Source organism: Apiospora aurea (genome assembly GCF_038362705.1).
Source record: "Apiospora aurea strain CBS 24483 chromosome Unknown utg000006l_segment0_segment0, whole genome shotgun sequence".
NCBI lineage: Eukaryota > Fungi > Ascomycota > Sordariomycetes > Amphisphaeriales > Apiosporaceae > Apiospora > Apiospora aurea.
The window spans coordinates 4165708-4193377 of NW_027117393.1; the positions used below are offsets into that span (position 1 = coordinate 4165708).

Genomic DNA, 27670 nt, shown 5'->3' on the forward strand with positions numbered 1-27670 from the left:
GTAGTCTAGACTGCAGTTCAAGCTACTACATTTCCTGTTTAACCCAGCTTCTATTACAGTACATTACACATGATCTCGCAGATGGCCGACTAATCAGTCAAAAAGGAAGGAAGACAGACGTTGTCTCGCCTCGGCAGGATCCCATTCCACCAGGGCACGATGCTTTGACTCCTCCATCTTGATATGCACCAGAGGCTCCATGCCTTCTCGTTCTTCTTGGGTAAGAAGATGCACCCTCGTCTTCCACAGCTCTTCCTCGGAAACGTCATCCTCGGCCGTCCTCTCCCCGAAGAATTGTTCGTCTAGGTAGGTCCAATAGATGGCATCGAACGCCCAGCTCTTCCTGGCAGCATAATTAAGCCAAAAACGCCCCGTCTCCCAACTCTCCCGCATATACGCCGACAGGCGCGGGGCCCCGGAGCCGAGACCCCCTAACTCGTCTCCCGCCTCTTCCGCCTCTTCCATCGCGGCGAGCCATGTCCCCAAGCGGTTGTCGTAGTGGCCGCTCCAGTCCTCGAGGCCGTCTTCCCACTTCTCGGGCGCCTCGAGCAGCAGCCACCACGGCGGGTCCAGCGCGAACTGCGTCGGCGCCACGTAGGCGAACTCCCAGTCGATGACCCCGAGGATCTTCTCGTCGGCTTCTTCGTCCACGAGGATGTTGGCGGGTCGGAAGTCTTCACCTCAGAGGCGGAAGGAGCCCGGGCCGCTCGGCATCGGCAGAGTGGCACAGGCCCCGGCACACTGCGAGCGGCCGGACCAGGTATCCTCAGCGAACCCAAGACTGGACAGCCGGCCCTGCTTGGCCAATCGGCGAAAGAGCTGGCGGGCGACATACTTGGTCCGGCAGTCGTCCTCTGAGGAAACGATATCGTTGTGCTGGAAGAGGAGCGTGGCGAGCTGCATCTCGGCCAACTGAACATACCACTCGTCGGCTGTTGCATACGTCGTGCCTTTGGGTGGGAAGATGGACCGAGGGATGTTGGACATCTGAACCATATTGTTCATGTTCAAGGTTATGGGCCGCTCTGACACCTCGTAGACCTTGGGGCGTGTCTCGAAGAGCGCCCCGATCCGCGGAAAAGTCGGCTGTGCGAGCTGCACTACGCATCGAGCCAACTTGAGGTACAGCGTCCTGAGCCTGTCTACAGGGATGTCGGGATCCAGTATTGGTCTCTCAGAAGGGTCCTCCTGGGGGCCTCCAAGGGCATCGCTCATGTCTCGTTGAGACTGGAGGTCTTGGAGTATCATGAACGACCCAAATTTGGGATCGATGCCATGGTGGTAAACTGATGGGACGGGAAGCTGGGTGTGCTCAACCAAGTACCTTGTAGTCGCAGTCTCCGCAAGCTTTGTCTCGGTAGGGAAGGCATATAGGTTGGGCAAGGGCATGCGCAAGATGGCATTGGTGGAGGAGCCTTCGACCCGTAAAGGATATAGCACGTTAAAGCCACCGGCCGTTACCTTGTTGACAAGGGACACGGGTGTTCCATATATTTTCCCGGCAAAGTCAGCGATTCTAGATATCGACGTTTCTTGAATATGGGCGATGGCTGCGTCGTAAGTGTCATCATTCTGATCCCATGCAAGATGGTCAGAATCCTGTCGAGCTGCCATTTCAAATCGTGTATAAAGAAGTTTCTGTCTAGGACTGAAGAACGGGTTTTAATTGCAGCTCGAACGGGGTCGCATCGCTCTGCATGTGTTAATTGGACCGAATGCAAGGCGACCCGACATTCTGAGTTCGGGTCAAGTGTGTCGATCTGCGGATATAACGCCGACAACTATTGCGGGACCCCTTTTGAGTAGGGTCCATGAGGACATCGCGAGATGCCCAACATCATTGATGTTTTCAGACAGACCTTTCAAGCTGCCATACCCATGCCCCTAATTGACTCAAAACGAAAGCCGAAGCCCCTCGCAACAATCGAAGATGGGGTTGTAGACGCTTTCGTCTTGCTCTTTGGCCCTCTGGCAGTTGGCGTAACTGACGTCGCGGTTGAGTGGGCATATTCTGACCAACCGCCAACATGACGACCAGTGGGAATTGTGCGAGACAAAGCGCAACCTGTCACTAAGACTAAGTATCCCGCCCTTCTTATCCGGATGTCGATAAATCAGCAATCAATTTCCTTCACTTCTTATACAGCAGATGATTAGCGACCTCTGGGCTCTGCTTTATACTAACTCGTTATAGTTGATTTCAACCGGCGTTAGATACATGGCCACTCATTGGTCAACCAATCCTGCTTCGGGGAAGAGCTAACCTAGACGGCGACTCGGACACGCCTTCACAGACATCCCGAAGCACTCCTCTAGACATCTCGATAATCCTTACTGCTACTACTTCGCGCTTGCTATTCGTCTCTCGAGGCGGCCAGGGGTTGCCGACTACATGTATCCGATGAATCTTCCGCCACCAACGTCGAAGCAGCCTACCGGCTTCCTTCACCTGGCAAAACCAGCATATACCGGCGCAGTTACTCCCAAGATTGATGTCGAATGAGTCGAGGTCCTGTCCCGGCTCCACCTACGTGGTCTGTGTACACGGCCCGTGCACCATGTAGATAGTACTTGGGATCAGCTTAGCTCTGTACGTAGTAGGGACTTTCCCTCCCTAGCGCAACAACGCTTGTCAATCCATACCCTTACAGGTCCCATGAGCCGAGAGGATGGCAATGTACGAAGGCCGGCAATCGAGAAGTATCTCGACTCAGCTTCGCATGCCATTTTACCTGATATCCCATCCGTCGGAAGCCAAGGTATCTCATCTCAAGGCATGGCCACGCCATATAGACCGACATGGCCTACGATCTTGACCACTCGAATACAGTACGGGATGTGCTACAGTCTGTCATCATCCCCTCATTCAATATCAGTCGTAGACAGCATGGATTGACCCGACGAGATTTGCCAGTCTACCGTGTGTACAACGCCACCAGAACCTTCTGAGTGCCACGAGCTGCAGCGCGGCCTTTTGTTACTCTCTTTTCCATGCATTGATTGGCAAGACACGCTTTAATTAACAAGCTGCAACAGTCAAACATGACTACCATCCGCGCAGTGACTACAGATTTATACCGTCAGATCTTGATTAGGGAGTCATGTTCCGCCACAGGTTGGCGCAATCATTACGAGGCCCTCTGCCTTGTCGAAAAGAACTACCCAAGATTTTGGATCGAGGGCCGAGGTTAACAATGGGAGGTGGTGGCATAGGCTGGCTGCTATCACTTGCAGCACTGCCCTCCCTCACCGTGTGCACGAGACAAGAGGCAAAAAGGTTTCGTCGAGTCAAATAGCTGCAAAAAGAGAAGTTTGATGTTGCCCACTACTGGAATCGAACCAGTGATCTCATCATGTCGTCGGTCCGAAACCTATTACTAGTGATGCGCTTTACCACTAAGCCAAGCGGGCTTCTGGGGGTGTAGTGTCACCACTGTTGATGAGTGGGATCTCCTTACTGTAACATATGAAGTCTGGTTGGCTACAGGAGAGTGGTATTCTTTACAGTGCATGCTGTGGTGGTGTGGTGAGACCTTGTGGTGGGCATAATCTGGCAAGCCACGGCCCGCACGGGACTAGCGTGTCTTGATCTTGATGTGGCTCAGCAGCCAGAACCGCCCAGCCAAGATACGGCACCCACCACTCCAGAAGTTAGGGCACACACCACACAAGGAGCGGAAATTCCGAATCTCTGCCATTCTGCCTCTCAACTTTTTTTTTCTCCGCCTAAATCCAAGCAAGCTGCTGTCCATTCCGCTACTTCACCTCACGAACGCAACCCGCCCAGTCAACACCCAACGTCACGTTCGACTAACCGACAGCAAAAATGACCAAGCACTTGGCTTCCGGTACGTTGTGATCCTTGCCGCCAATTGATCTGGCTCGCGCAATCGTAACTGACATGGCTCTGCTTCTCCAGGCACCGCCAGCCTCTCGACGCAAGTCGAGAAAGGCTCACTTCTCGGCCCCTTCTTCGGTGCGCCGCAACATCATGAGCGCTTCCCTGTCCAAGGAGCTCCGTGAGAAGTACAACGTACGTTAAAATATTCTGTAAACCTCGACAATTGCGAGCATCCAACTCACGATTATTCCCCTACAGGTCCGCAGCATCCCCATCCGCAAGGATGACGAGGTCACCATCGTCCGTGGCGGTGCCAAGGGCCGTGAGGGCAAGGTCACTTCCGTCTACCGTCTCAAGTACGTGATCCACGTCGACCGTGTCACCCGCGAGAAGGTCTCCGGCCAGTCCGTCCCTCTGGGCATCCACCCCTCCAACTGCGTCATCACCAAGCTCAAGCTTGACAAGGACCGCGAGGACATCCTGGAGCGCATCAAGATCGGCCGTGAGCTCCGCAAGAAGCAGCAGTCTTAGACGTCTGTTGCCATTGCTTGGCTGCAGCTGCGATGACAACTCTCTTCCGTTCTTCTACAACAATTACGAGATCAGCCGGTTTACGACTACAAGGGATGACCCGCTTGTGGGGATGAAGCAGCGCTGCGTTGCGAGCACTTCGATGGGCAAGGCACATTCACGAGGTGCAAAGGGAAAAAGGATACCACTGGCGTCTGCGGAACGGACTACTCGGCTCCTCGGCTCCCCAAAAGGTTATTGGAAGCAACTCGAGGAGGCAGGGTTTGGCTTTGGCTTGGGTTCTCCAGCATTTAGATGCCACAACCACTACGACAAAAAAGAGAAACATTTGCACACACAATGGCCATTTCACTCGCTCCCACCATAGCCTGTGAAATGCTCCATGGGAGGTTCAATCCCGAAGCCTGCTTCATTGCTCGCTCGCTTGGCACCGACTGTGACTTGACTTGACTTTTGACTGGCTTCCTAACATGTCTGCTTCATCTGGTTTTCTACCTACTACATCGAATACTCGATTCGGCCCAGGCATGAGATCTTCCTTGATCGATAACATGTACTCCTGGGCTGGCTTCCGGTAAGTGGTCGTGACATGCATCACATGCTTTGATACATATGATACCACCGCCAGGATATCTACTCGTTGACCAGTAAACACCCGTGGTCTTCGAGTTATACGACTGGCGAAAAGCAAACCAAAAAGCGGTCCAAATATGAATCATGGCTCCGTAGGTTCGCCTGCAGACTTTCTCTGCAGACTTCGTGTCAATGAGGCTGGAAGTTTGATGGTGAGGCACATTTATATACACACCCTCATATGGTGCCGTCCCCCTTCGGGGTGGAAGTTATCAATAAAAGAATATTCCTCATTCCTTTCGGCTCTTCTGTTCCTTGTTGGCAATAGACGCAAGCCCCGTTATTGGCCACATCGTGAAGTGGTGTGCCTCCTATCTCCCGTAGACTACTGTTATTCGCGTCTCCCAACTGAAGCCCTTGGGATCCGTGAAGCATCGAGGACTTGACAACAGCATGATTGCCTTACAATGGATCAATACCACCTCACACTCCTCTTTGTGTTGGGTCACCATTTACAGATCGCCGAAGTAATTCATTCCGAATTGGTGCTATCGCACTCGTTGATAATTCGACAAATTTGTTCACTGTATTAATCTAACTCTGTATCTGCCATCCACCTGACAAACTGGCTCAAGCCAGACTACCATCATATAGCTATAAAGTCAATTGCGTGTCTCTATGAACTGGTACTGAGTGTGCTGAGCTGAGCTGAGCTGAGCTGAGAATGATCCTCGATAGCCGGCGCATGGTGATTAGCCATGGCTCTGCTCGTGTGCACAAACCTGTCCTCCTAGTCTTCCTTGAGAACAATGCAACGCAGAATAATAAAATGCTACGGCCTCTCGCAACCATGGGCCTTTGGTCATACAGATGAAGCTAATTGTACAAACGATGATGGAATATCCGATGAAACGTGGTTTCGTGTTTGCCTGCCGCCTTATCAGGGCAGGTCCAAATCGAATGGCATCATGAAAGGCCAAGACTGTCCGTCTCACGCTCGTGGTAGAAATCGATAACTGCTGAGTTGATGGATGCAATCAAATCCACCTTCCCTCACTGCCAGTTGATGCCTCGTCTCTCGGCATCACGGAGCATTCGCTGATGCAAGTCGGCAATATCGTCCTGCTGTTTAAGAGCCTGCTGCTGGGGAGGTCGATTCTCCCCAACCTTCTCGGCAGGCATACCAATAGACTCCTGCTCAGCTTTGCCCAAATGGGAACGTGTGGTGTGGCCATTGGCGTTGACAAGAGCAGGGCTGAGTGATGTTGTGCCATGGCTGGACAGAGAAGGGACATAACCAGTTGCAGTGGCTGAAGATACTGTTCTAGGTACAGCAACCCCGCTGGCTGTACCCTTCTTCAGCATGCTGTGCCATAGGTCATTGCTGGATTTGTTCCTATATCTGATTAGTTTCGGTACATGGTTCAACGGGTTATAGGAAAACACACACCTTGATCGATCAAAGATACGGCGACTGGGCGAGGGAGCCTTCTGATCGTTGGTCGGGGAAGTGGATAACTTGGTGCCATTGCTGGCTTTGGGTGTCTGGACGCACTCCAGTGGATCCCGAGTTTCTGGGTTGATGATCGGGACAGCGTGACTGACCTTGCTGGTGCCTTTGTCCCCGCCAGCATGGAATGGATCGCCTGTAGTCTTCTTCGGCTTTGCAAAACCGAAATCCACCTCAGGGCGGCCGGTCGGGAGCATGCCTCTGAGTTTCTTGCGTTGGTCAGAGTCAGGGGGCACCTCCTTGGTTGGTGTAGGGGGGTAAAAGTCTTTCCCATCGAACTTGGGCAGGCCTGAGCCTTTGATGGACACCTGGCCCCAGTAGACATGGCGAGCACGCTTCTCTTCTTCCGTGAGCTCTCGTGCATACACATAGTCGGTGCCACGAGCTGCTTGGGGATTGATTCCCTGAGGAAGCACTCCGACCAAGTACGGAGTAGCGTAAGTATTGGTGCTTACAGGATGGTGGCCAACTCCAGGATGAGTAGGAGCTCTTGCGCCAGTAACGTAAGGTCCGAAGTCCTGCCAAGGGTTTTGCTGGGGGTGGAGTAGAGAGCTTCCACTTTCCAGTTGCATGCCGTTATGCAACATTGGGTTGGTGTTGGACTCAATACCAGCCGGCTTTCCCATTGACAAAGACGAAGTGCGTGAAGGCTCAAAAGAAGAAGTAATAGCAGGGGTAATGAACGACGAGCTCGTCTTAGAGTCCTCGCCAGACATATTCAAGCGTGCAACAAGGGCGTCCAAGGCAGCCGAAGTATCATTGCCCTTAGACGAGTTGATTCCAGCAGCCTGGCGTCGTTCCTTGACTGTGCGAGGGCGAATGTGGTCCATGGACTGTGTATGGGCCAATGTAGGATTGCCGCGTCTGCTTGAAGTGGCCGAGTTGTCCGGTACCTGAGGCACTGACACATCATCACTCTCCTGCATGCTCGACTCGCGGGAGGGTGTTTGGCAAGGTGCAGCTCCTGTTCCAGGGTTTGGGGCCTCGTTGGTGTTCTTGGCGTCCGGGCCACTGTATTGAGCTGTCTCAAAGTGCATCTGCATTCCACAGTTGTGTTCAAACTGGATAATCAGTTGGCGAATGGACCCGACTTGTTCCTTGGTCTTCTCCTCATCAATCTGATGCTTATTGTATTGCAACTGATCCTCGTAGTACTTGAGCTGGGACCGTAGAGAGCCAAGCTGGACTTTGGTGATCTCGCTAGGCTTGATTGAAGACGGCGGAGGTTTGGCACTAGAAGGGAAGTGGCTCGATGCAGATGATTTCGAAGCTCCTTGACTTTGTGGAGCAACCGGCTGTGGCATTGCAGCACTAGCAGTCAAGGGCATGCTAGTCTGAGCAGGCATGACGTGAGGACTGGGCAAAGACGAGCCTGACGAAGGCTGAGCAAATGATCCAACACGAGCAAGAGCCGGGTGTCCAGGAATTCCAGGGTGTCCAGCAAAGCCAGGAGGCAAGCACGGGCTTGGAGTCATTGAAGGGAGCGGACTCTGCATGTGGCCAGAGCCCATGGGAGGATAGACGAAGTGTCCATTGTAGTAGAAAGGCCTGTTTTGGTCAAACTGCTCTGGAGGCGAGAGCTTCAGCGGAGCCGGTTTTGGCTTTCTTGGGTCCTGTCGGTTCTCATGCTTCGGTACAGTCGTCGGGTTCTCTGCTTGCTGAGGAGTTTGAGCTTGGGGCATAGCATTCTGAGAGCCGCTAGCCATAGCAGGCATCTGCATAGGGGGATATGGCATCGGGTACGGAAAACCCATGCCGCCAGCCATTGGGTGGGGGAAGAATGGCAGAGGGCCAGCCATGGGAGGGTACATTGCAGGAAAGCCTGAGTACATAGGCGAGGCCATGGGAGGAGCCATGACAGGTGGTGCAGTTTGGCAAGTTGCAGGATCAGTCGTCGGCATCTGCTGATCAGCTTGGCTGCTCTTGCCGATATCATTGGTGTCACTCTCCGAATTAGGTAGCTCCTTGTCCCACTTGGCTGTGGGAGATGCCGTGGATCGAGTGTTGGGCACAATCCGACCACCAGCTGTCACTCTAACATGGGTAGGAGAAACGACGGCCTTGAAGAAACGCTGGAATCCTTCGCTTTGCTGTGCAGCAAGGCCAGTCGGAGCAGACAGAGGCTCAGTACGGTCAGGCTCGTTGCGACGTGGAGGCTTGGGGTCTGATGTGGCGTCTCCATCTGTGACTGTGGGACGGGGAGGAGCCTTTCGACCTTGAAACAGGACTTGGTCCTCGCTGTCGGTAGAGGACGCTTCCTCTTTGATCTTCTTTGGGCGACGTGGCATGGCGACGTTGGAACTGTCACTCAGGATGCTGTTTCTTCTGAGGCCTGTGACGATATCGACTGCTCCAAATTAGCGATGCTCTGGAGGGTGAGAGTGAAAATGAAAATGAAAAGATCCTCTTTTCAATTCCTGGGGCAACGACGATAAGGCAATGTTGATTGCAGAACAACAACAAAAAATGGGACGGAAGATGAATGGAGGGTGATGGATGTATGTGAGTTGGAGATGAGATGCCTGGGTAAGGGTGAGACATAATGGAGAGCTTCGGCTTGAGACGGCGGTTAAAATTGGGACGGAGGGTCTCGATGGAAAAGAATTGTGAGTTTGAGACGAAAGCTCACGCTCAATAAAAGCAGAACGATTGTTGTGTAGTCAAAGATGGGAAGGATTTATTCAAGCTAGGGGAAGGATCCCAAGTTGTGAATCTGGGAACAGCGCTAAAAACGGCCGACAAACACATCAACCTTTGCATTACTTACCAACATCTGGGTTCTTCTGCACTCGGTCCAAGATATCCTGGGCAGGGCGTACGTCCCGTAGGTCGAGCAGCTCGCTCGCCTTGTACTTCCAGTGGTCATGGCCCTGGTCAGGTAGGCGAAGAGGTAGTAGCTTCGTTGCTTGTTGGGGCTGCGCCAGTAGAAAAGCGTGGGATAGGACCGAGTATGCGAGGGATCGCGGCTAAAGCAACCAGAGATGGTCTGAATGACGGACCAAACCTGGACAGACAGTCTGTGATCGTCAGCAATGAGCCTCTGCGCCTCCAACTGCGACAAGACGAATTTGGGCAAGTTGTCTGGGAGAGAGCAAGCGAGATAGTCCAGGGGCAAGTCGTTTCGGATGGTGATGTGATGGCAGCGCTTGTGATGCTTGAGGTAGAACTTGATTTCCACGACCTGGAATGCAGTCAAGCAGTCGTCTTCGACCTGGTTCGTCCGCAGCCGCTTGTAGAGCTTCTTGATAAGTGTTCTGCGAGGAGCCATGCCTGTCACGGAGCGCCGGTCCCGTTGTCGACTCCCAAAAAGCAATTGAATGGTGGAAGAGGGCAATGCCGAGGAGATCGCCGAGTGAGGTGTAATGGTAGTCTCAAGGTTGGTGGGTGGCATGCTGAAAGACATGGTGTAGGACTGCATTTACATAGGTAGGAAGAGTGCTCGGCGAGGCCAGACTTACCAAAAATGAGAGTGTTCGGCGAGCCGGTAGCGAATGGTAGACATACAAGATCTTCCAATGGTCTGAGGCCCTGTCTACGGAGGCGACAAGTGTGCAAAATTGAGAGAGTGTAGAGAGATAGATGAAGTTGGGTAGTTCGGTTGGTAAGACGGAGATGAGAGTGAGAGAAGATGGACGTGGTGGGAGGGTGATGAAAGACGGGATAGAATGGTCATGGACATGTAGCCAGGGCAAAAGCTGGCAACCGGACCCTACTGACCGTCGAAGGTGACTTCCGAAGGTGAGGCCGCGGGAAGAAAGGAAACGATTTGGATGTCCAGAGTGCAGGAGCGCCCCAAGGTTCGTGACCAGCGGCAAATATGGATCGGGCTGCTTCCCTCAATGCAAGTACATCATTGATGTATCTTACCCAAACGTGGTTGCTTTCCCAAATACAGATCTTGTTCATTTGGCGACAGAAAGCACACCTACGATGGGTCAGATTGAGGAGTAATATTGGAATCGGAAGCTGCCGGAATCTATGGCGAATGGCCACCCCTTTCTCACGACGGCAAACCAGCTTTTCACAGCCTGTAAACAAGCAATAGGCACCGCAATGAGAAATTCATCAGTTCCCGTGCAGACAACCCCTGATGAAGATCGGTGTATATGGAACATGCTTTTGTTGAAGAAATCAACACTCCTGACAATGGTGAAATGGGTGCATGCTGGATCGAACACCTTCATTACGTCTACTTGGAGGATGTTCGAGGCCTTACACCAATTGCAGACTGTTCTTATATGAACGTGTTCCGCACCTGTTTACCAAAAGCTTGGAATTAGTCTTTATCCCCTACAGCAACGAAATCATACATTCCTCGACAGTTGGTAGAAGTACTCTTTGACCATTTTACCCCAAATAGTAAGTTACCCCTAGCCCCTATTCCCAACGTGATACAGCAAGTTACGCTCAACCTACATACCTCAGGGGATCCAGCCCTGACTACAGATATCTCCTAAAGACCTCCGCCGAATCAACCACACTCGTCTACGACGGAGTGAAATCCCGCTCCGCCATCTTGACAGCCTTACCCGCACCCAACCGCAGCCCCCCCGCAAGGCGCGTACCCGTCAGTGAACCCTTGTCCGAACCTCCCTTCCACAGTCGGATCCCTTCCCACCCCTTCTTCCCGACCGCATGCTACTCCGGCGCATTTGCGGATGCCTGTCCGCCCGCGCGGCCTACCGAGCAGAGCAGCCTCTCCCCGTCTGTCGCTTCGGGGGTAGAGCGCAGCCCAGACTAGCACGCGCGCCACGCCGCGCACGTCAACAACGGGCGGGTCCGCCGGTAGCGGCTCAGGCTCGACGCCGGCGACGACTTTCCAGATCCGGCGGACGAGCATATAGACCTGCTCCTTGGTCGGCCATGGGACGAGGGGGTTGTCCGATGAAGTAGCTAATTGGGGTAAGAGACAGTGAGAGAATGTTAAAGGGGCAAGAGAAGGGAGAGGGCAGCCATCAAGCCGACACCACATACCTAGCCGGCACAGTATGCAGCAGTGAATGACATCAGATTGAACCTGGCATGGCAGGCTTTAGAATATTTCATGTGAAGTAGACATTGTGAGGTTATATACGAGCATACGAATAATGCAGATGATGCTTATGCATATGCTCCGGTATAAGGGCTTACACGCGACCGCACCACTCCAGCATAAACAATCTGACAGCGTAAGATGACAAATGTAGCCCTTGACATATACAACTAGGCTCCTACAATACTTGAGACCGAATCGAATCGACGACGAGCCAAAGAGCAGTAGGCCGAAAAGTAGTAAGTCAATAACATCCGACGTACGACGACTGGCTCCAAACCCCCTTCACCACGGCGAGCGAAGGAAACTTTAACGGCATGCCTCGAGATGAGCATGGCCCAACAAGGCTGATTTAGGCTTCAAGATATAATTGCGGGTATCTGCATCTATTCATCCGCCGCTGGAACAGATGTTACCCGGAGACGGTAGTGATCCCAGGTTCGCCCACCTAGATAACCTACCTACCTCTCGAATTGTACAGAATTGTACATTGGTCCCAACCCCAGCAAGCGACAATTCACCATGTCTACGGACGGTGGGTCATGGCATGGGGTGTCATGTCCCCCTTGCCCCCCTAATGGCGAGATCGCTGCTTCTATTGTATAATACTTTCCGAACATGATCGAAACCACTTTATTCCGAATTAGATATCGTAGGAAAGGGGCAACCATTATACTAATGCCATCAAGGAATCACCGATACGTAAAGTACGTGATAATTTAACGAGAGAACTGTTTTTGCCACCAAGGAGATAGATATCCTAGGTACATATGGTCGAGCCTAAGCTGTGCCGTGAGCCATGCTCGCGCCATCATCATTGCCGACAACACCGGCGGCATGGGAATGAACAGCGGTTGCTAGGAATTTGAGCATCATAGGCCAACCGGGCAGGTCGGTCTCATAGCCGGCTAATTCAGTCAAGGGACGCGATTCTGCCTGGGAACCAACTCGGACGCTGCATCACGACTGCCGAAGTAGTATTCTAGAATATGCTAGGTACTTATGAGCCTATTTGCCCATCATTAGGTAGTATTGTGCTATCGACTGTGCATCGCACAGCATATGCATCGTCATCCTAGTCACCAGCAACCGATACATGCCGAAACGTGAACTGCAGCTGAGCTGGGCCGGTGTGTCCTTGGATCCCAACACCGGTTGCCATCCGCGGCAAGGGTCCTGATATGCACATTCCTTGTCGATTGCATGGGGTGATAGATGCCTAAAGGCGAAAGATTATATGATTGGAAGTCAAAAAAGAACCGTACATGTACGACATCTCTGGATGCAGCAGCATAGTGTAGCATACATATCCGTGAGGCGACTGGTCCTGGACGATAACCACCCTCATGCCTACATAATGCACTGTCCATCCTAGCGTCCGCCGTGCCTCCGCCGCTGTGTCCTGCTCCGCGGAAATCGTCGAAGGAAATACTCCTGCCCGACACGCTGCCTGAGACATCCTACCCCCAAACCCCTCCCAAGAACAGCAAATGCATTCCTTAACTTCTGAGCCCGCAGCTGTTAGCCATGAACGATGACTGGTGGTGGGATTGCCATTGTCAGCTTACTTGTGTAGAGATACTTGGTACTGATATTATAGAGAAAACACCAAAAACGAGGAAGTTGATAATGTCGAATTTGCTTTTTTGCGTAGAGTCGTCCGCCGAACGTACTCTGTCGGCCGAATCAACTGTGATTCGGAGTCGGGGGATGCGGGGTCGGTGGATCCGGATGAGGCGGCGGGTTGGGCCTATACTGAGTCCTCAAGTTCCCTGGGCGAGTAGGGATCCCATGAGATTCATGGAACCCTCCACAGTTCCTCCCACGGAACTCCGTGTCGCACATGTTGAGCATGATGGCGTGAATTTGTTTCGTTGTGGGGGAGGCCTTGCTGAAGGAGCAGAAGACGGTTCAGAGGCCGAAATTGGTTGAAGGCTTATATGTGTAAAAGAGTAGTAGATATAATGATGCCGGCCAGGACGGTGCAGCTGTGTAGTTGAAAGGAATGAATCTTCGGCCACGTAAACCACTCTACCTCACTGGTATTTATACGCGGTTGCGCTTGGGGATAACACGACGATGCCCAAGAAATCCATACCCGATGGGCAAAACTCGAGAGGGCCCGAGCAAACCGGTACATGAAGTCACTCTTATGAGACGCTGCTCGCGTTACATGGCGAGAACGTCTGGGTGGTGTAGGGCGTGGTCACCCTATGGGCCCGCCCACGTTGAACATCCCACGCTGGGTGATCTCTATGAAACGTGCTCTCTACCATACTTTGGTCCCCCGGTCATGAGAGGGGGTGTTTGTTCATCGAAGGGAGGAGTGAGTAGCAGCATGCCTTCCGCGGCGGAGTGCGTCCAGGACCCTATTCGTCGGGGCCATGACGCTCCGCCCGTCCAGTTGGTGATTCATTTTGTCGTAGCGATTAATTCTGCGAGCCCTGCCATTGGTCTCTGGAGGCTGTCGTAATGGTTATAAGAAGCAAGGATGTCAGGTTAAGTGGCGCCACTGAAGACATACTTATCCAGAATATGTGTGAGTTTTGCCTCCAAGGGCAATCAGAAGCTCGGTTTTGTCTGCACAATGCAACGCACATACCGCCCTTGCTGCATGATCCCGTGCTGCGCGTATGTCATGCCTGCTGAGCTTTGTCATCCGACGACCGGTATCCGATATCTCGAGGGGGCAGGGATGGATTGACGATCCAGGACGCGCAGATGGACATGGGGTGTCATCTGACAGGTCGTCGATATTGGATGGCACACCTCCTGGGACGGCCCTATTTTTTCTCGGAGAAGGAGTGGCAGTTGGATTCAACTCGGACCGTGAGTGCATGGGGCCAAGGAACAAATGAAACCATCGTACATATTGAGCTCCTGCGAGGCTCTTTTCTAGCCGAGCGACATGAAAGACACGAAAATCCGAGCCGCATTGGGTCCTTTTGGCAAGTCAAGCGCCTGCAGTCGATGCAGGGCGCGCCACGGCACTTCTCGTTACCAATGTTGCCCATAAAGCGGTAACAGTTTGCGGCATCGTGTTTCAGGCCGTCGCGTTGGAGGAGTGCTACGATCCAAAAATCCGACAATTGACGCTCTCATCACCGTGTGTGTATATAGGGTCATAGCGGTAAAGGGTGACTCGTCAAGGTCCTATTCGACAGTTATCCGAAATGAAAGTGATGTGTTCTTTCGGTTTCAAAAAATGCCCTTCTTTGTTGGTGGTTTGCAGGCCAGCAGGCCCGTGAACTCCTGGGAGGCAACGGCCTGAGCGAAACGAGTTCCACCATGGAATTGTTCTCGAACCCTTCTCGAACTTGACGAGCTTCGAAAATGTAATTCATCGCCATTCCAAGGTTTGCACGAACATTGGTACTTTTCCCCGGTCTATTTTCATTCGATGTCGGGATGCATGTAAGCACGACTCATCACAGTCGCAACATGGGATCAAGTCAATTGATCGCTGGGTACGTTCCTGCAGATATATCTCAATTGATACTCCTAATGCGTCCTGTCAAGTACTGGACTGGTACTTCCAGTAACCTAGCTGACTCCCCCAACTCCTCTTCCCCCTGCCCCGTCCATGTCCATGCCCCTCCTCGAGGCTCTGGGATTGATGGAGGGCTTGCAGGGCTTGCCAGCCGTCTTGCCCAAGTGGGAATCCGGGCAGCTGTGATAGGTCGGTTTCTCCTAGCAGCAAATCGACTTGAAGATAAGAAGGCTCCTGTCACCTGTCTCGTCAGTTCGACTCTTTGCCGTGGCTATTCCTCCCTTTCCCCCAGTGGTTCACGCTAACCCCGCAGTGTAACCCCACAGCAGCTGTCTTAGAGGCTCAAGACATTGCCGAGTAGACTGGGAAACAGAGGCCGCACCTCTGGGAAAGGCAGTTGCAAGGCAAGGTGGAGGGGCCAAAATGGTCAAAGATGGTTGGCTGACAGCATGTGACATGCCCTGCTAGTACCGAGTCTTACCTAGGTGTATTGCCACAACTGCCTCGTTGCTCTCCTGGCAGTTCCAGTAGATCTTCGTTTCCTTGCCTGACCCCAACGCTTCTTACATACATACATAAGCTACTTGAAACATCGCCAAATCATACGGACTTCACCGATCGTCTAAACGAGGATCCTCGCTTTTCTTGAAACAGGTGGTAAAACCACAATCCGCGACATCCCCCATACTAGCTTCTCACCACATATATTGACCGTCAAGAAATTACCTCACCATGGCTCCTCTCAAACCCCATTGGAAGCAGCCTTCCCACCCGGACATTCAGGTGGTCATCATCAACGAGCATGAATTCACCTCTAAGAGCTTGTCCATCGTCTCGCTGCCACCATTCGGCTTGTACGCTAAGCTGCTGTTCCCACCCTGCACCGTGGTAACCGGCGATGAGCCAACCTATGCTACAGTGCAGTACAGCAAAGACAAGCACCTGGAACTGAACAGTGACCTGCTATACATCAACCATTCCTGTGAACCGTCGCTGGTCAGTCGTCCTGCCGTATCCAAGTTGGATCCAGTACCCCCTACTTGGCACTGACGAACGCAATCCTGTCTAACACCAAGTAGATCTTCGACACTGCCAATCTGCGTATCCTTGCTGGACCCAATGGGATCCAAGCCGGAGAGGAACTGACCGTGGGTTGACCCTACAGACAGTCCATATACCTACCTAGTCAGGGATACACGGACTTACTTTGTTCTAGTTCTTCTACCCATCCACCGAATGGGAAATGGCCCAGCCATTCGACTGTCTCTGCGGCAAGCCAACATGCCGCGGCCGTATCGCCGGGGCTCGCGATATGACCAAGAAGCAGCTGGAAGGGCTGTGGATCAATGGCCACATTGAAGAGTTGCTCGAAGGAAAGGCAGCCGAGGACGCAAAGCTGCCGCAGAAAGGCAGTGCCAAGTCGGCTTCTGTCGAAGACAGACTGCCCGATGTCAAAGGCAGCCAACCCGACACCACTGCCCGCGCCTTGGAGGCGGCCCTGAATGATGCCAACAAGGTCGCCGAAGATGCACGAACCGCTTTGCAGTTGTATCTCAATAGGACCCTACCGAGAAGATATGACTACCGTGGCTCTGGCGGGGATGGGCATGGTCCTAATGGCAAGGCCCATAGTTCATCCGCGGTTGAAAGTGAAGGGAAATGCCCAGACCACCATGGATCCCGGATTGCCAAGAAGAGGGCCAACGTCCCGTAAGCTTAGCGGCGAGATGGGCGGTGATACCAACGCTGCTTAGGTCAGGCAGGTTTGGGTGACTGGTCTCACCCGATGTTATATGTCTCGTCCACTTGTTTCTCACTGCGCGGTCTGTCTCCATCGCGGCAATTCAACATTGCCAATCTGCTTTGTTTGCCCCTGGTTCTTATGATGGCTCTACTTACAGATACGGAACCTGCTGGTGCTCAAGGGTGGCCTCAAGTTAAGCAAGTGCCGCCTGATACCTGTAGTATCCATGTTCACTTGTTAGCTTACAGATCTCGACATCAGTCTTGAAACTAATCAAGCATACAAAGCTTACTGCTACTCTTAAGCCTCTTGCTCAGATCTAAACCTTCGATATATATGCCTCCAGGGTAGCCGTTTGCCCCCCTTGACTAGGCAACGCCTGTACTGGGGTTGGCGTAAGCTGTACCATGTCTTGTGTTACTTACTTTCTACACTCAAAAGTTCTCTTCTGTATGGTGGTGATACAGGATCGTATCTAGGTAGGTATGTGCCGTATCAAACCCAGGAGAACAACAGCCCGTGCATGTACCTATAACGGCAGCCCTGTACCACCGCCTGGCTTGCTTACGCAAAAAAATAAAAAAAATAAAAAAATTGGCTTGATATACCAACAGATACAACAGTCTAAGGTTATAAGCTATTCTTGCCGTCGTCCTACTTCCCTATTCCTCATAATTCATCGATGAGAGATGGAGTTGATATACCAATAGATGCTAAAGGTAGGCAATGTTGCAATGCTAATTGATGATACCCGGGAAGGCCCTTATGCCAAATTTGTGGGGGTGTTGCTGCCTGCAGGTGGATTGGCCAGGGCGCTCTAGGCGCTACGCAAGCCAATCTGTGCCAAGCAAGCCTGTTTGGCTAGGCCCCGTCAGTGCCACTGACTCGACGTTTTACTGCCACTCCTCGCCCTACCAGCGCATTGAATTGGCGATAGGATAGATCGGACGAACCTCGACTACTCAGGCTATCTGATTGGAGAGGGAATTCAACATCGCCAACAGCCAAAATAGGGGATGGTCTTCTGCAGCGAGCCGGGTTTCTCTTTGGCATTCCCCTTACACCTCGCCACTTTGCAGGACAGCGAAAAGCCTAGGTTGTTATCCGTAGAGTCTCCATCTTCTAACTTCTTTCATTCCTTCAACTCGGTCCTTCCAAGCCGACTGCCCTTCCTTGACCTTAGCGGCCCATACGACCCGCGCGCTGCTACCTAGATTTCTAGATTTCCTGTCCTACTGACGGAGTATATCTCTTCGAATTGAACCCGCCCAAGGCATATAACCAATCTCCCGCCATCACTTGCGCCTGGGCAACTCGAACACCATCCCGTTCGTTGCTCAGTAGCACACAGACGTTCAAAATGCCGATACGGTTTGCCCCGCGGCGCGTCTCCGTCCTGCTCGTGGCCATTGGTGTCTTCGCCCTCTTCACCCTCTTCATCACCCTGCCCAGCGCCATCCCGACAGGACCGAGCCTGTCCAAGTCCATTGCCGAGCATAAGCCCTCGATACCCAAGATACCGAAGCTCCAGGAGTTCAAAGACACCCTGTCGACGAGTCTCCTCAAGCCCTTCAAGCCCGCCGTCCACCCGCCCGTCCAGGTCAACTCGACCGATGGCGAGAGCTCGTGGTACTCCAACTGGAACTGGCTGAGGCCTTTCTCCTCGTCCGTCACGCTCGACGAAAACCGCTCGCTGCTCCCGCCGCTGAAGAAGCGGACCCCGATCTACTGCTACTACGACACCACGATCCCGAGGGAGAAGGAGACAAAGGAGGCCGAGAGCGCGCTTCTTCTGACATGGCGACGAGCTTGGTGGGCCCAAGGCTTCAAGCCTATTATCCTTGGCGCCGGCGAGGCCATGGCCAACCCATTGTACGATGAGCTGCAAAGAAAAGAGGTCGAGCCCAAGTTCAAGACAAACATGATGCGCTGGTTAGCCTGGGAAAACATGGCCGGAGGCATGCTGTCGGACTACCTGACGCTCCCCATGGGGGCGCGAGAAGAGCCTTTGCTGACGTACCTGCGGAGAGGCGAGTTCCCTGACTTGACGCGGTGGGAAGGTTTCGGAAACGGCTTGTATGCTGGCCCGAAGAACAAAATTACCGATGCGGTCACCAAGGCGCTCCGAAGCCCCGAGAAGAAGGATTCCAAGGATGTCATTGACGCGGCGCCAAACGATGCCTTCAAGATCGACAAGTCCCATGACGGTCTCGCCTACTACGCCCCCAGCATCATTGAGGAGAAGTACCCCAAGGTCGCAGAGGAGCTCAGGCGGAACCGCGCCGCTGGTTTGAAGAGCCTGAACCTGCTGGTGAACTCGCACCTGCACAGCACATGGCAAGATCTCCACCCCTTGGGCATTTCCGTCCTCAAGCCCATGCCCGCCCATACGACGCACATGATTGAGCCGGCCCTCTCCTTGGCGGAATGGCTCTCCCAGTGTGGTGACACGCCGGAGCCAACTACTTGCCCGCCCAACCTGCCCAAGTGCTCCCCTTGCGTCGCCTCGCAGCCCATGAAGCTTTCCACGCCTGCCAGATACCGCAACACCTCCGGCCTGTACCACATTGGCACTGTGCCCCATCCGCTCACAGTGGCGACTCTCGATGCCCTCAAGAGCGAGATTGACATTGCCTGGATCCGCCGCGTGATGGAGCGGGACAGATGGCTGTACGAGTTGACCAAGGAGTATCTCGGAGTGCCGCTCGGCGGCCGCGGCCGCATCCTCAAGTTCAAGGAGGCCGTGGCCGACGAGTACGCCACGGCCCATTCCGTCTGGCTGACGGCCGAGCACGAGACGGTGCCGCACGACCTCGACTGGTACTTTGGCTTCTCGATCCCCATCAACGGGACGGACAAGGGCACGTCCGAGACGCCCGTCCCCGGACCCGAGAGGCGGCCCAAGAAGGTGCAAAGCGCCGACGACGGGCCGCCGCCCAATGAGGACGAGTACAAGCTCGAGCCGGAGCTGCTGAAGCGGGCGCGGGACCTGGGCAAGAGCAAGGTCGAGAAGGATGTGTCGGTCCGCAACGCCATTGAGGCGTGGAACCTCGCGGACACGGAAGCCTGGAAGTTTGCCCGGGCCTTCTTGGCCCGCACGCGCGTCGAGCGGCTCAAGTGGGAGGAGGAGGAGAGCAAGTACGCCGAGGGCGCCGGGAGCGATCGCGGGAAGAAGCGGACGGCGTGGGATCGTTGGACGGAATGATGGATTGATGGATTAACGGATGGATGAATGGGGAAGTAACGGCTTATCACTGCACGAACACACTTATACACATGCTTTTTTTTGAATACCTATACACACATTACAACATACGGAGCGTGGGAAATGTAACACCACAGGCACACAGTGTCAAAGTGTAAAACAGGTCGAACATACCTTAGCTTATGGTACGGACCCCCTGCAGAACCGGATCGATAGCGACTTAGTTATACCTGTACCACGAATGATTGATGAGGATTATACTTTAGAAGGTCACTTCCGTAATCGCAACGAAATAGTGATGAATGGGATGAGCTGTGTTATGCGATCAGCATGCATCATCACTGCGGCGAACAAACCAATCTGGGCATGCTTGGATATACGTCCAAATTCGGTTGACTATAGGATTCTTTCACTACCTGACTTGTTGGTCATATCGTCTATCTGCTTGGACGTCTCGATGCTTCCGAGAACTAACAAGGCCTCTTACTACATTACTGTACATGCCACCAACCAGGCGGCCCGAAGCGCACCAGGGGGTATCTCTTATCAACCGCTTCTATTCCGTTTGGCGCCCCGTTTGACGCCATGTTCTTGTCATCCTTTCCGGCGCCGTCAAAAGAATCCCAAGAGACCGTTGACCGGCCTTCAGTGTCATGATGCCGGCTCTCGTTCGTACACGCTCCCGCCCCACCTTTACATTGGAAAGGTCTCCGATGTGAGCTTATCTCTTCTGTTTATTGCATGTGGCTCACTTCCGGATGATCTTGAGCAGGGACTGGACGCGCGACTTTTTGCTGAGTCCAACGCGGTAGGGCACTTTACCCTGTTGCTGCGAGGGCGTCGCGGGGGCGGGGGGTCTTCTTGGTAGCAGCCGAGGAAGCCGCAGTCGGCGCCGGCGATCCAGCAGCCGGTTTCTTCGTAGTGGTGCTGCTGCTCTCCGACTCAGCAGCTTCGTCTGTTGCCACTGCCGGGGACTGGGTTTTCGTATTGCGGTCAACTTCCCGTAGCGGAGAGGCGCTCTCATGGGTTTTAGAAGCCTCTTCTGCGGGTTCGGATACCTTGGGGCGTTTGGCGGGCCTCCCCGCTTCTTCACTACTGGCTCGTCATCCTCGTCCTCATCGTCCTCTGAGGGTGGTATCTCCTCACTCGCCGAACGTCCTCTTGATGGCGGTTCAGTGGCCTTTGGGACGAAGTCCTCATCTTCCATGGCCAGCGGGTCTGCCGTGCTCGGAAGAGTGTTTTGTTCCGTCCCTACAGAAGGAGGAGGCTCGGCAGCCTTCACTGGAGTTTCAGACTTCCGCGGCCTGCCTCGCTTCTTCTTGGGCTTTTCAGCCGGTGCTTCATCCTCAAATGCATAGGGATCAGCAGCAGTAGGCGCCGCGGTCGGTTCCGAGTCTATTGCGCCCGACTCGGCTCCGGACACGCCAGGCGTATGGGCCTGCGTCAGCTCATCGCTGGCCGCCGACGGCTGCGGCTGTTTCTTCTTGCGACCTCTCTTCTTCGGCGGAGGTTTCCCATTAACCATGGCCGGATCTGTATCTGGCGCTGGCGCAGGTGCTTTCACGGCGATATCTGGGGTTTCTTGGATTTCCATCCTTCTGGCCGCTTCTGTTGTTTCTTCTGGCTGGAGAGGATCTTGGGTTGGTGGTAGTTCGTGCATTACGTCATCGTTAGTGGCGGGTTCTGCCGCCCGGGCGTCTTCCTGACGATTAGCACCGTTAGATCTTCGGCGGCTGGGCCGCGGCTTGTAGACCTCCCGATGGAACCCCACGTCCTCGGAGTCCCACCCGTCGTCCCCGGCCAGCTCGTCGTCGTCCCCATCCGAGCATCGGGTGGCTTTTTTGCCTCCTCTTTGGCGACGGGGACCGTCCGATCGGCTGGACGCCTTCCTCGTCGACCCGAGACAATTGTCTTGGTAATTTTGACAATTTCCCTGCCGATGCTGTCTGACGTCTTCTTTTGCCATTGGCCGAAGTGATGATATCCGGGGACGAGGTCAGCTAAATGAAAAGACCGTCAGCTTGCTGGTACAGATGATGTTGAGAGCAGTGATCTCAAACTTACGTCGACAGTATTATCTGCGATTTCTGTTCCTTCATGATTATCCTCGACACGAAGGACCTCGCCGTCTTCATCAACAGCAGGCTGCGCCAGCTCCCATGGTGGCCTGGGGCCAGAAGACGCATACCTGCTCGGCGTCGAGTATGCGATCGTAGTCGCGCAGCTCGACTTGGGCTTCGAGGCAGGCGGAGGCGCCATAGAATAGTCGGGCGCAGCAGCAACCTCGCCGCCGTTGTTATCGTCTGGCGAAGAAACGTGCACCGGCCTGTACTGCTCCTTCTGACTCGCGGTCAAGCTGCTCGGGGCGATGTAGAACTGGTTGGTATCCGGGATGATGGATTCGTCAGTGTCGATTTCGACCATCTTGCCCTTCTTCGCGGAAGGCAGCCGGTCCGACGAGCTCCGGTCGACCTCGGCGACCTCGAGTTCATCCGGTCCGCCGGCAAAGAGATCCATCGTCGTCGCGTGTTTCGAGACGCTGCCCCGCTTCCGCTTGCCGTACGTCTTGGTGGCGCTGCTGGGCCTGGCGGACTTGTTGAAGCGTGCCTCGTCTCCGCTAGAGGGGACGTCCCACTCGTCCTTGTTGCCGTCGCTCTTGCGCGGCGTCGTGATCTCGCTCGCGCTGCTTATCGGCTTCCCCGACAGGGTAGTAGCGGCATTCGTCCTCGCCTTGTTGGCCAGCTTCACGACCGGGCTCGTGACGTCCGTGGCCAAAGACACGTTGGACGACTTGACCTTGCCCGCTTTGGGCGGTAGTGACACGTCCCCGCTGCTGCTCGTGCCGCCGCTCGCCTTCTGACTCATACGAACGATTTTCTCTATGAGGTTGGAACGCTGCTGCTGCTGGGCCAGGCGTCTGTGCTCGCTGTGAACGTTGTCGAAGAACTCCGTGTCAGTAGAGCCAGATGTTCGTTGATGCTGTCCCTGTTGTTGCTCCTCCCCATATTCCAGATTATGAAGCAGTGCATCGCCAATCTGATGTACAGGGCTCAGCGATTCCATCTCAGGCGCCTCGGCCTCGACGTCCATACCATCCACATAGTGACCGGCAACAGCAGTGACATGCGCCGCCACCGCCGTGGTGGGAACCGGCTTCAGAGGACTATCGAAGTCGTCATCGTCCTCATCCGAGTCCGCAATGACCCTGCGCTCAACCATCTTCTCTCAAACTCCCGTGGATAATATGTAAAACACTGCTCCGTATCATCTGACATGCATACCAGAATTGAATGGGTCGGCTTTCGGGCATAAAGATTGTACGTATGTTGTTATGTACTTAGAAGGGGCTCAGTTGAGATTAGCGCGTCTGAACCGCGACGGGGGAAGTATGCAATTAACGCGTCGGGCGGGCTGCTGCTAAAGTGGCTTTCCAACCCCACATGAAGCAATTGTTATTACCTAAGCCGATCGACCACCTTGAACGACACGGGATCAACAGTAAGACATTCAGGCCTCATCTAGTCATTAGATAGCTTGCAATGTCCGATTCGGCAAGAGTGGTACGTGTCGATTTATAATGGCCATCCATTGCTGGTCACAATTGTATGTATGTAGAACGACGCTGGTTTCTATGCATTACCACGCAAATATACAACAGGGAGGTCTCCCCCCTCTGCAAAGTCTAAGGCACACCCCATGGAGCGCCTAACTAATAATTCTCGGTTCCTCCTCCTGAGCCTCGTGATGTCCTGTGGACCCTTCAGTTGATTCGTGATGCATTTTCTCTCTCGTGATTTTCGAAACTATCGTACCCTTCCTTTAACCCCCTTAACCCCTAACCCGTCGCCTCTTCGCGACACTGGGAGCATCGTCACCCCCTGCTCGTCGTCCTCTTCTCCCGCCGTGGCCTCGCCGCCAACCATGCTAACGCTACGGCTCAGGGGCGGGACGCCGGCCGGCTGCGCGTTGCGTTCAACTTCGCTGCGCAGGTCGCCCAGCAGTTTCTCCACCTCCATAAACATGTTGCGCGTCTGCTTCACGATGCCGTTCTCGTCCACCTCGTACCCGAGCACCCCTTCCTCGTCGTCCGAGTCGTCCTCGCCCCGCTTCTTGATAAACTCGGGGCCGAAGCCGCGGTCGGGGTCCGGCGCGTACATGGTCGCGTTCGCAAACATGTGCACCAGCTCCCGCTCCAGCTGCGCAATGTTGATGATGCCGCGCGGAGGGACTAAGTCCGCTGTGGTGGGCAGCCAGACGTTCATGGCACTAGGTTCGATGTCCGATTGCGTCTTCTCCACGGTTTGCGCATGCCTCTGACCCTGGTGGATTGCCGCTCGGATCTTTTTCAAATCCATGGGCTGTAACACGATGTCGCTATAGTTGGGAGCATCCCGTACCTTGACCGGGCCCGCAAACATGTTTGCATGTTTGTGACTGGTAACCTGTTCTAGAGCTTGGGCGCTGACCCTGTGGAACGCGCGAGTCCACAGTACATGCGTAGGTGGCTCTGAAGACACCGCTTCCTCCGGAGACTCCTCTCGCTTGCGCTTGGTGCTCCTCGGGATCATAAGGCCGCCCTCACCACCCATGTCGTCGAACGCTTTCGGAGTGGCTTCCTCGTTCTTAATAGCCCGGGACGGGGTATCATGATCATCTTCAATGTCGTGTGGAATCTGTGAGCTTTGTGAAAGCCTGCTCTTCGGCCTAGTCGCTGCTGTGTCAATCTTTTGTATCCCCTTCCGAGGGTCCTTCTTCCCAGAATGCTGTGTGGAAGCCTTGGATAGTTGAGCATGTTGAGTAGGCGGGCTGAGTGGCTCATAGCTTGGGCTGGGCACATCGAAGTACCCTGTCATCTCCATTCGGGGGTAGCGGGAGTTGGTGTTGAAGTCCACTTGGTGCCATGACCTCGGACCACGTGCGACATAAGCTGAGATCCGGATGGTGTATGAACAGGAGTATGGACAGCCGATGGCGTCTGTGATGTGGATGGTCCCAATGGAGCTTTGTTTTGCACCGGGGTTTGATGCTGAGGCTGCTCTGCGCGGCCTGAAAGATGTCCGGGATAGGGGGGACCGCGAGGTTTGGACGAAGTGTCCGTCTGCTGTTGTGGTTTCGGAGTTGAGGGTGCCGGCGGTGCGGGTGGCGGATATTGTCTGGGCCGCGGCTGCGGCTGGCTTGGTGCCGAAGGACGTTGGCTCGTTGGCAGAATCACACTGGGAGCACGAACCGGGGTTGAGACTTGTTGTGGCGCCGGCGCAGGAGGCCGAGTTATCTGCTGAGCCGGGTATTGGTACCCTTGTGGTTGGGGGAAGTGTGGTACCGGAGCTGGAGACGCCGAAGTAGGAGGGCCAGTTGTGGGAATGACTGGTCCAGGACGGTGCTGCGGTGGGTGCTGTCCAGACCCATCCGGAGTTGCATTCAGGGGCAATGAGCCTAAGGATGGCGGAAGCTGGCCTGCATGTTGCGGAGGAACCAAGACAGATTGAGGGGCCTGTGTTGTACCAGGGGTGGGAGTCCGGGCAGGTTGGGGTGGCTGGGTGACTGGCGGAGGAGCCTGCCGGTTTGCAGGATAGTTTGGTGGGTATTGGTGTTGCTGCTGCTCCTGTGGGGGGTGCCCGGCTTGTGCCTGGACAGGGTAGCCAGGCTGCCTTACGTTCTGCTGGGGAGCATAAGGTGGCCGAGGTGACGGAACTGGAGTCTGGTGTTGAGGTCTATATGGGGGCTCCCACTGTAGAGTACTCGGAGTTTGAGGTTGGGGAGAAGGCCTTGGTCTGGGTCCTGGAGTCTGGGTCCTAGGCAGGCTCTCAGGGCGTTGGAGGTTCCCTTCAGGAAAGTGTGGCTGCGGTGAAGCAGACGACTGCGGGAGTCCATACGCTTGTGCAGCTTGAGGATGTTGGAGGCCAGAAGAAGCTGCGCTGGGCGGTCTCGGGGGGTCACTAGGCCTGCTAACAGGAGTAGCCTGCCTCCCTTCACTCGGAGGCCGCACGTTAGGTGGAGGCGCAGGCGGCGTCGGCTGTACAGGCCTCCGATCTTGGGGCAGCGGAGACTGTGAGACCGGCGTTGAGGCTACCGGCTTGTTGGCAGCAATACTCTGTTGTTGTTGTTGCTGCTGCTGCTGCTGCTGCTGCTGTAATTGTGGCGGTGTCGGCACTGGAATTGGTGTTTGAGGAACTTGGCCATTCGGTCTGAAAGGTTTGGCAGCTCTTGGCTCTTCAGCAGAGGGCGCAGGTGTTCCATTCGTTACAGCAACCTTGCGCTCTGGTTGCACAGGCTGCTGGGGCTTCTGAACAGCGGCTCTGGCGCTCTCCTGCTTCTCCAGCTCCGCGACCTCGCGCTGCAAGTTCAAGATCTTATCCTCATCCTCGCGAATCTCCCTGACCATTTGCTGCTTATACCGTTCGTGCAGCACCGCGAGCAGCACCGGGACGACCCTGTCGGCTTGTTCGCGGACGTCTTTCAGTGTCGGCAGCGGCGGGCTGGACAGCTTGCGCTTCTTGGCCGTCGGCGACAGGCTGCCCGTGTTTCCCGTCGCATTCCCATTCGTCGCGGTCGCATTCTGTCCGCCGGCCGACACCGAGGCGGCGGCCTGTGGCATCTCATCCCGGATGAGCTGGAGCGCATGCTCCTGGAGAGACTCGGGGCCCAGCCTCCCAGCAGCGTAGCGTTCTTGCTCGCATATTAAATGATTGTTTTTGAGCTCATCCGAAATGCGATTGAAGACGTCGTCGGCAAGGCCGTACTTGCGCAGCAATTTGAATAGAAATAGCGACTCGAGGTTGGTGAATGCCGTCGAATTCATGCCCCAGTATCCGCCTCGGCCGTGGTCGAGGGGACCGTCGCGTCGCGTGAGAGGGTGAATCGGCGCCAGGATCTGATGCGTGTCACGGTTAGAAGACGAGGCTGAGGGAGGTTTTCGGGGCGCGGGGCGCCCAAATCCATCGGAATGACATACTAAAAAGCGGAATTAGATTGCTTAGAGTCGATTAAGACTGCGCCGATGATCCGCGAGGAGATTAAGCGACATATGAGCCCGCTGGCGATGGATTCGTTGGCGATGGCTTCTTGCTTGCTATTCAGACGATTGTCCAGTAGTCACGTGATGGCCGAGTTTGAATGTACAGTGTGTAGAGTGGGAAGGATATGGACGGGTAGATTGGGTGGTGTTGAGTGCAGTCTGGGTGCCCCGTGGTCGGTCGTTAGTGCTGATCGGCTATTCTACTGAGGCAGATGGAGGGGCCTGTAGGCGGCTTGCCTGCTAGAAAAGACCATCAGCCTCTCTAATTTCTGGGTGGCCTTAGTGGCTTGACTTGACTCGATTGGATTATCGTGCTGGCTTGATCTACCAAATCAGATACTATATCACCTACATAATTTCGCAGAAGCTGTTTTCTTCCGATGTGCTTACACTTGGGCCGGCGCTCGTGATAACATCTTTTGAAGACCTGGTTTTCTGATATCGTTTGTGTCCTCGAAATGCCCATGACAGTAATTCAATAGTATGACAACGATGCCAGTAGCTCCACCTTAACGCCGAAGCTGCAACACTCGTTTCGAGACGGCAGCACTTACACGCCTCGCATTCCTCAAGATACGATGCAAATCTCCAAGCCACTTCTAAGCTGGAGAAATCGACTTCGACTTTTAGTAGAGTAAGGCTAGAATAGTTTTGGGTTTCTCGGGTGTAAAGGAAAGAATAACACAAACCAAAGGGCCCGTTTAGCACTTTCAAGGGAGAACTGCCCAT

At 54.3% G+C, this 27670-nt stretch overlaps 8 protein-coding genes across 8 annotated transcripts; 3 read left to right on the forward strand and 5 right to left on the reverse strand.

Moving 5' to 3' along the window:
- Positions 1-93: 93 nt before the first annotated feature.
- PG986_009876 (uncharacterized protein) lies at positions 94-1614 on the reverse strand (the record flags this gene model as incomplete). The annotated part of the gene is made up of 2 exons (XM_066846098.1): positions 94-674; positions 729-1614. 2 exons carry the CDS (start codon positions 1612-1614, stop codon positions 94-96), a joined length of 1467 nt encoding a protein of 488 aa, XP_066698496.1.
- Positions 1615-3818: 2204 nt separating this feature from the next.
- PG986_009877 (60S ribosomal protein uL24) lies at positions 3819-4372 on the forward strand (the record flags this gene model as incomplete). Its single annotated transcript, XM_066846099.1, has 3 exons — positions 3819-3848; positions 3930-4033; positions 4100-4372. The coding sequence occupies exons 1-3, from the start codon at positions 3827-3829 to the stop codon at positions 4370-4372; spliced, it is 399 nt and encodes a 132-aa protein (XP_066698497.1). The 5' UTR covers positions 3819-3826.
- A 1626-nt stretch (positions 4373-5998) lies between these two features.
- On the reverse strand, positions 5999-9858 carry PG986_009878 (uncharacterized protein; the record flags this gene model as incomplete). The annotated part of the gene is made up of 4 exons (XM_066846100.1): positions 5999-6341; positions 6396-8802; positions 9223-9421; positions 9460-9858. 4 exons carry the CDS (start codon positions 9856-9858, stop codon positions 5999-6001), a joined length of 3348 nt encoding a protein of 1115 aa, XP_066698498.1.
- A 1122-nt stretch (positions 9859-10980) lies between these two features.
- PG986_009879 (uncharacterized protein) lies at positions 10981-11295 on the reverse strand (the record flags this gene model as incomplete). Its single annotated transcript, XM_066846101.1, has 1 exon — positions 10981-11295. One exon carries the CDS (start codon positions 11293-11295, stop codon positions 10981-10983), a length of 315 nt encoding a protein of 104 aa, XP_066698499.1.
- Positions 11296-15709: 4414 nt separating this feature from the next.
- Positions 15710-16691, forward strand: PG986_009880 (uncharacterized protein; the record flags this gene model as incomplete). Its single annotated transcript, XM_066846102.1, has 3 exons — positions 15710-15973; positions 16057-16125; positions 16194-16691. 3 exons carry the CDS (start codon positions 15710-15712, stop codon positions 16689-16691), a joined length of 831 nt encoding a protein of 276 aa, XP_066698500.1.
- A 1390-nt stretch (positions 16692-18081) lies between these two features.
- Positions 18082-19926, forward strand: PG986_009881 (uncharacterized protein; the record flags this gene model as incomplete). Its single annotated transcript, XM_066846103.1, has 1 exon — positions 18082-19926. The coding sequence occupies one exon, from the start codon at positions 18082-18084 to the stop codon at positions 19924-19926; it is 1845 nt and encodes a 614-aa protein (XP_066698501.1).
- A 748-nt stretch (positions 19927-20674) lies between these two features.
- On the reverse strand, positions 20675-23145 carry PG986_009882 (threonine synthase; the record flags this gene model as incomplete). The annotated part of the gene is made up of 2 exons (XM_066846104.1): positions 20675-21811; positions 21991-23145. 2 exons carry the CDS (start codon positions 23143-23145, stop codon positions 20675-20677), a joined length of 2292 nt encoding a protein of 763 aa, XP_066698502.1.
- Positions 23146-23729: 584 nt separating this feature from the next.
- On the reverse strand, positions 23730-27670 carry PG986_009883 (uncharacterized protein; the record flags this gene model as incomplete). The annotated part of the gene is made up of 3 exons (XM_066846105.1): positions 23730-25100; positions 25154-26877; positions 27496-27670. 3 exons carry the CDS (start codon positions 27668-27670, stop codon positions 23730-23732), a joined length of 3270 nt encoding a protein of 1089 aa, XP_066698503.1.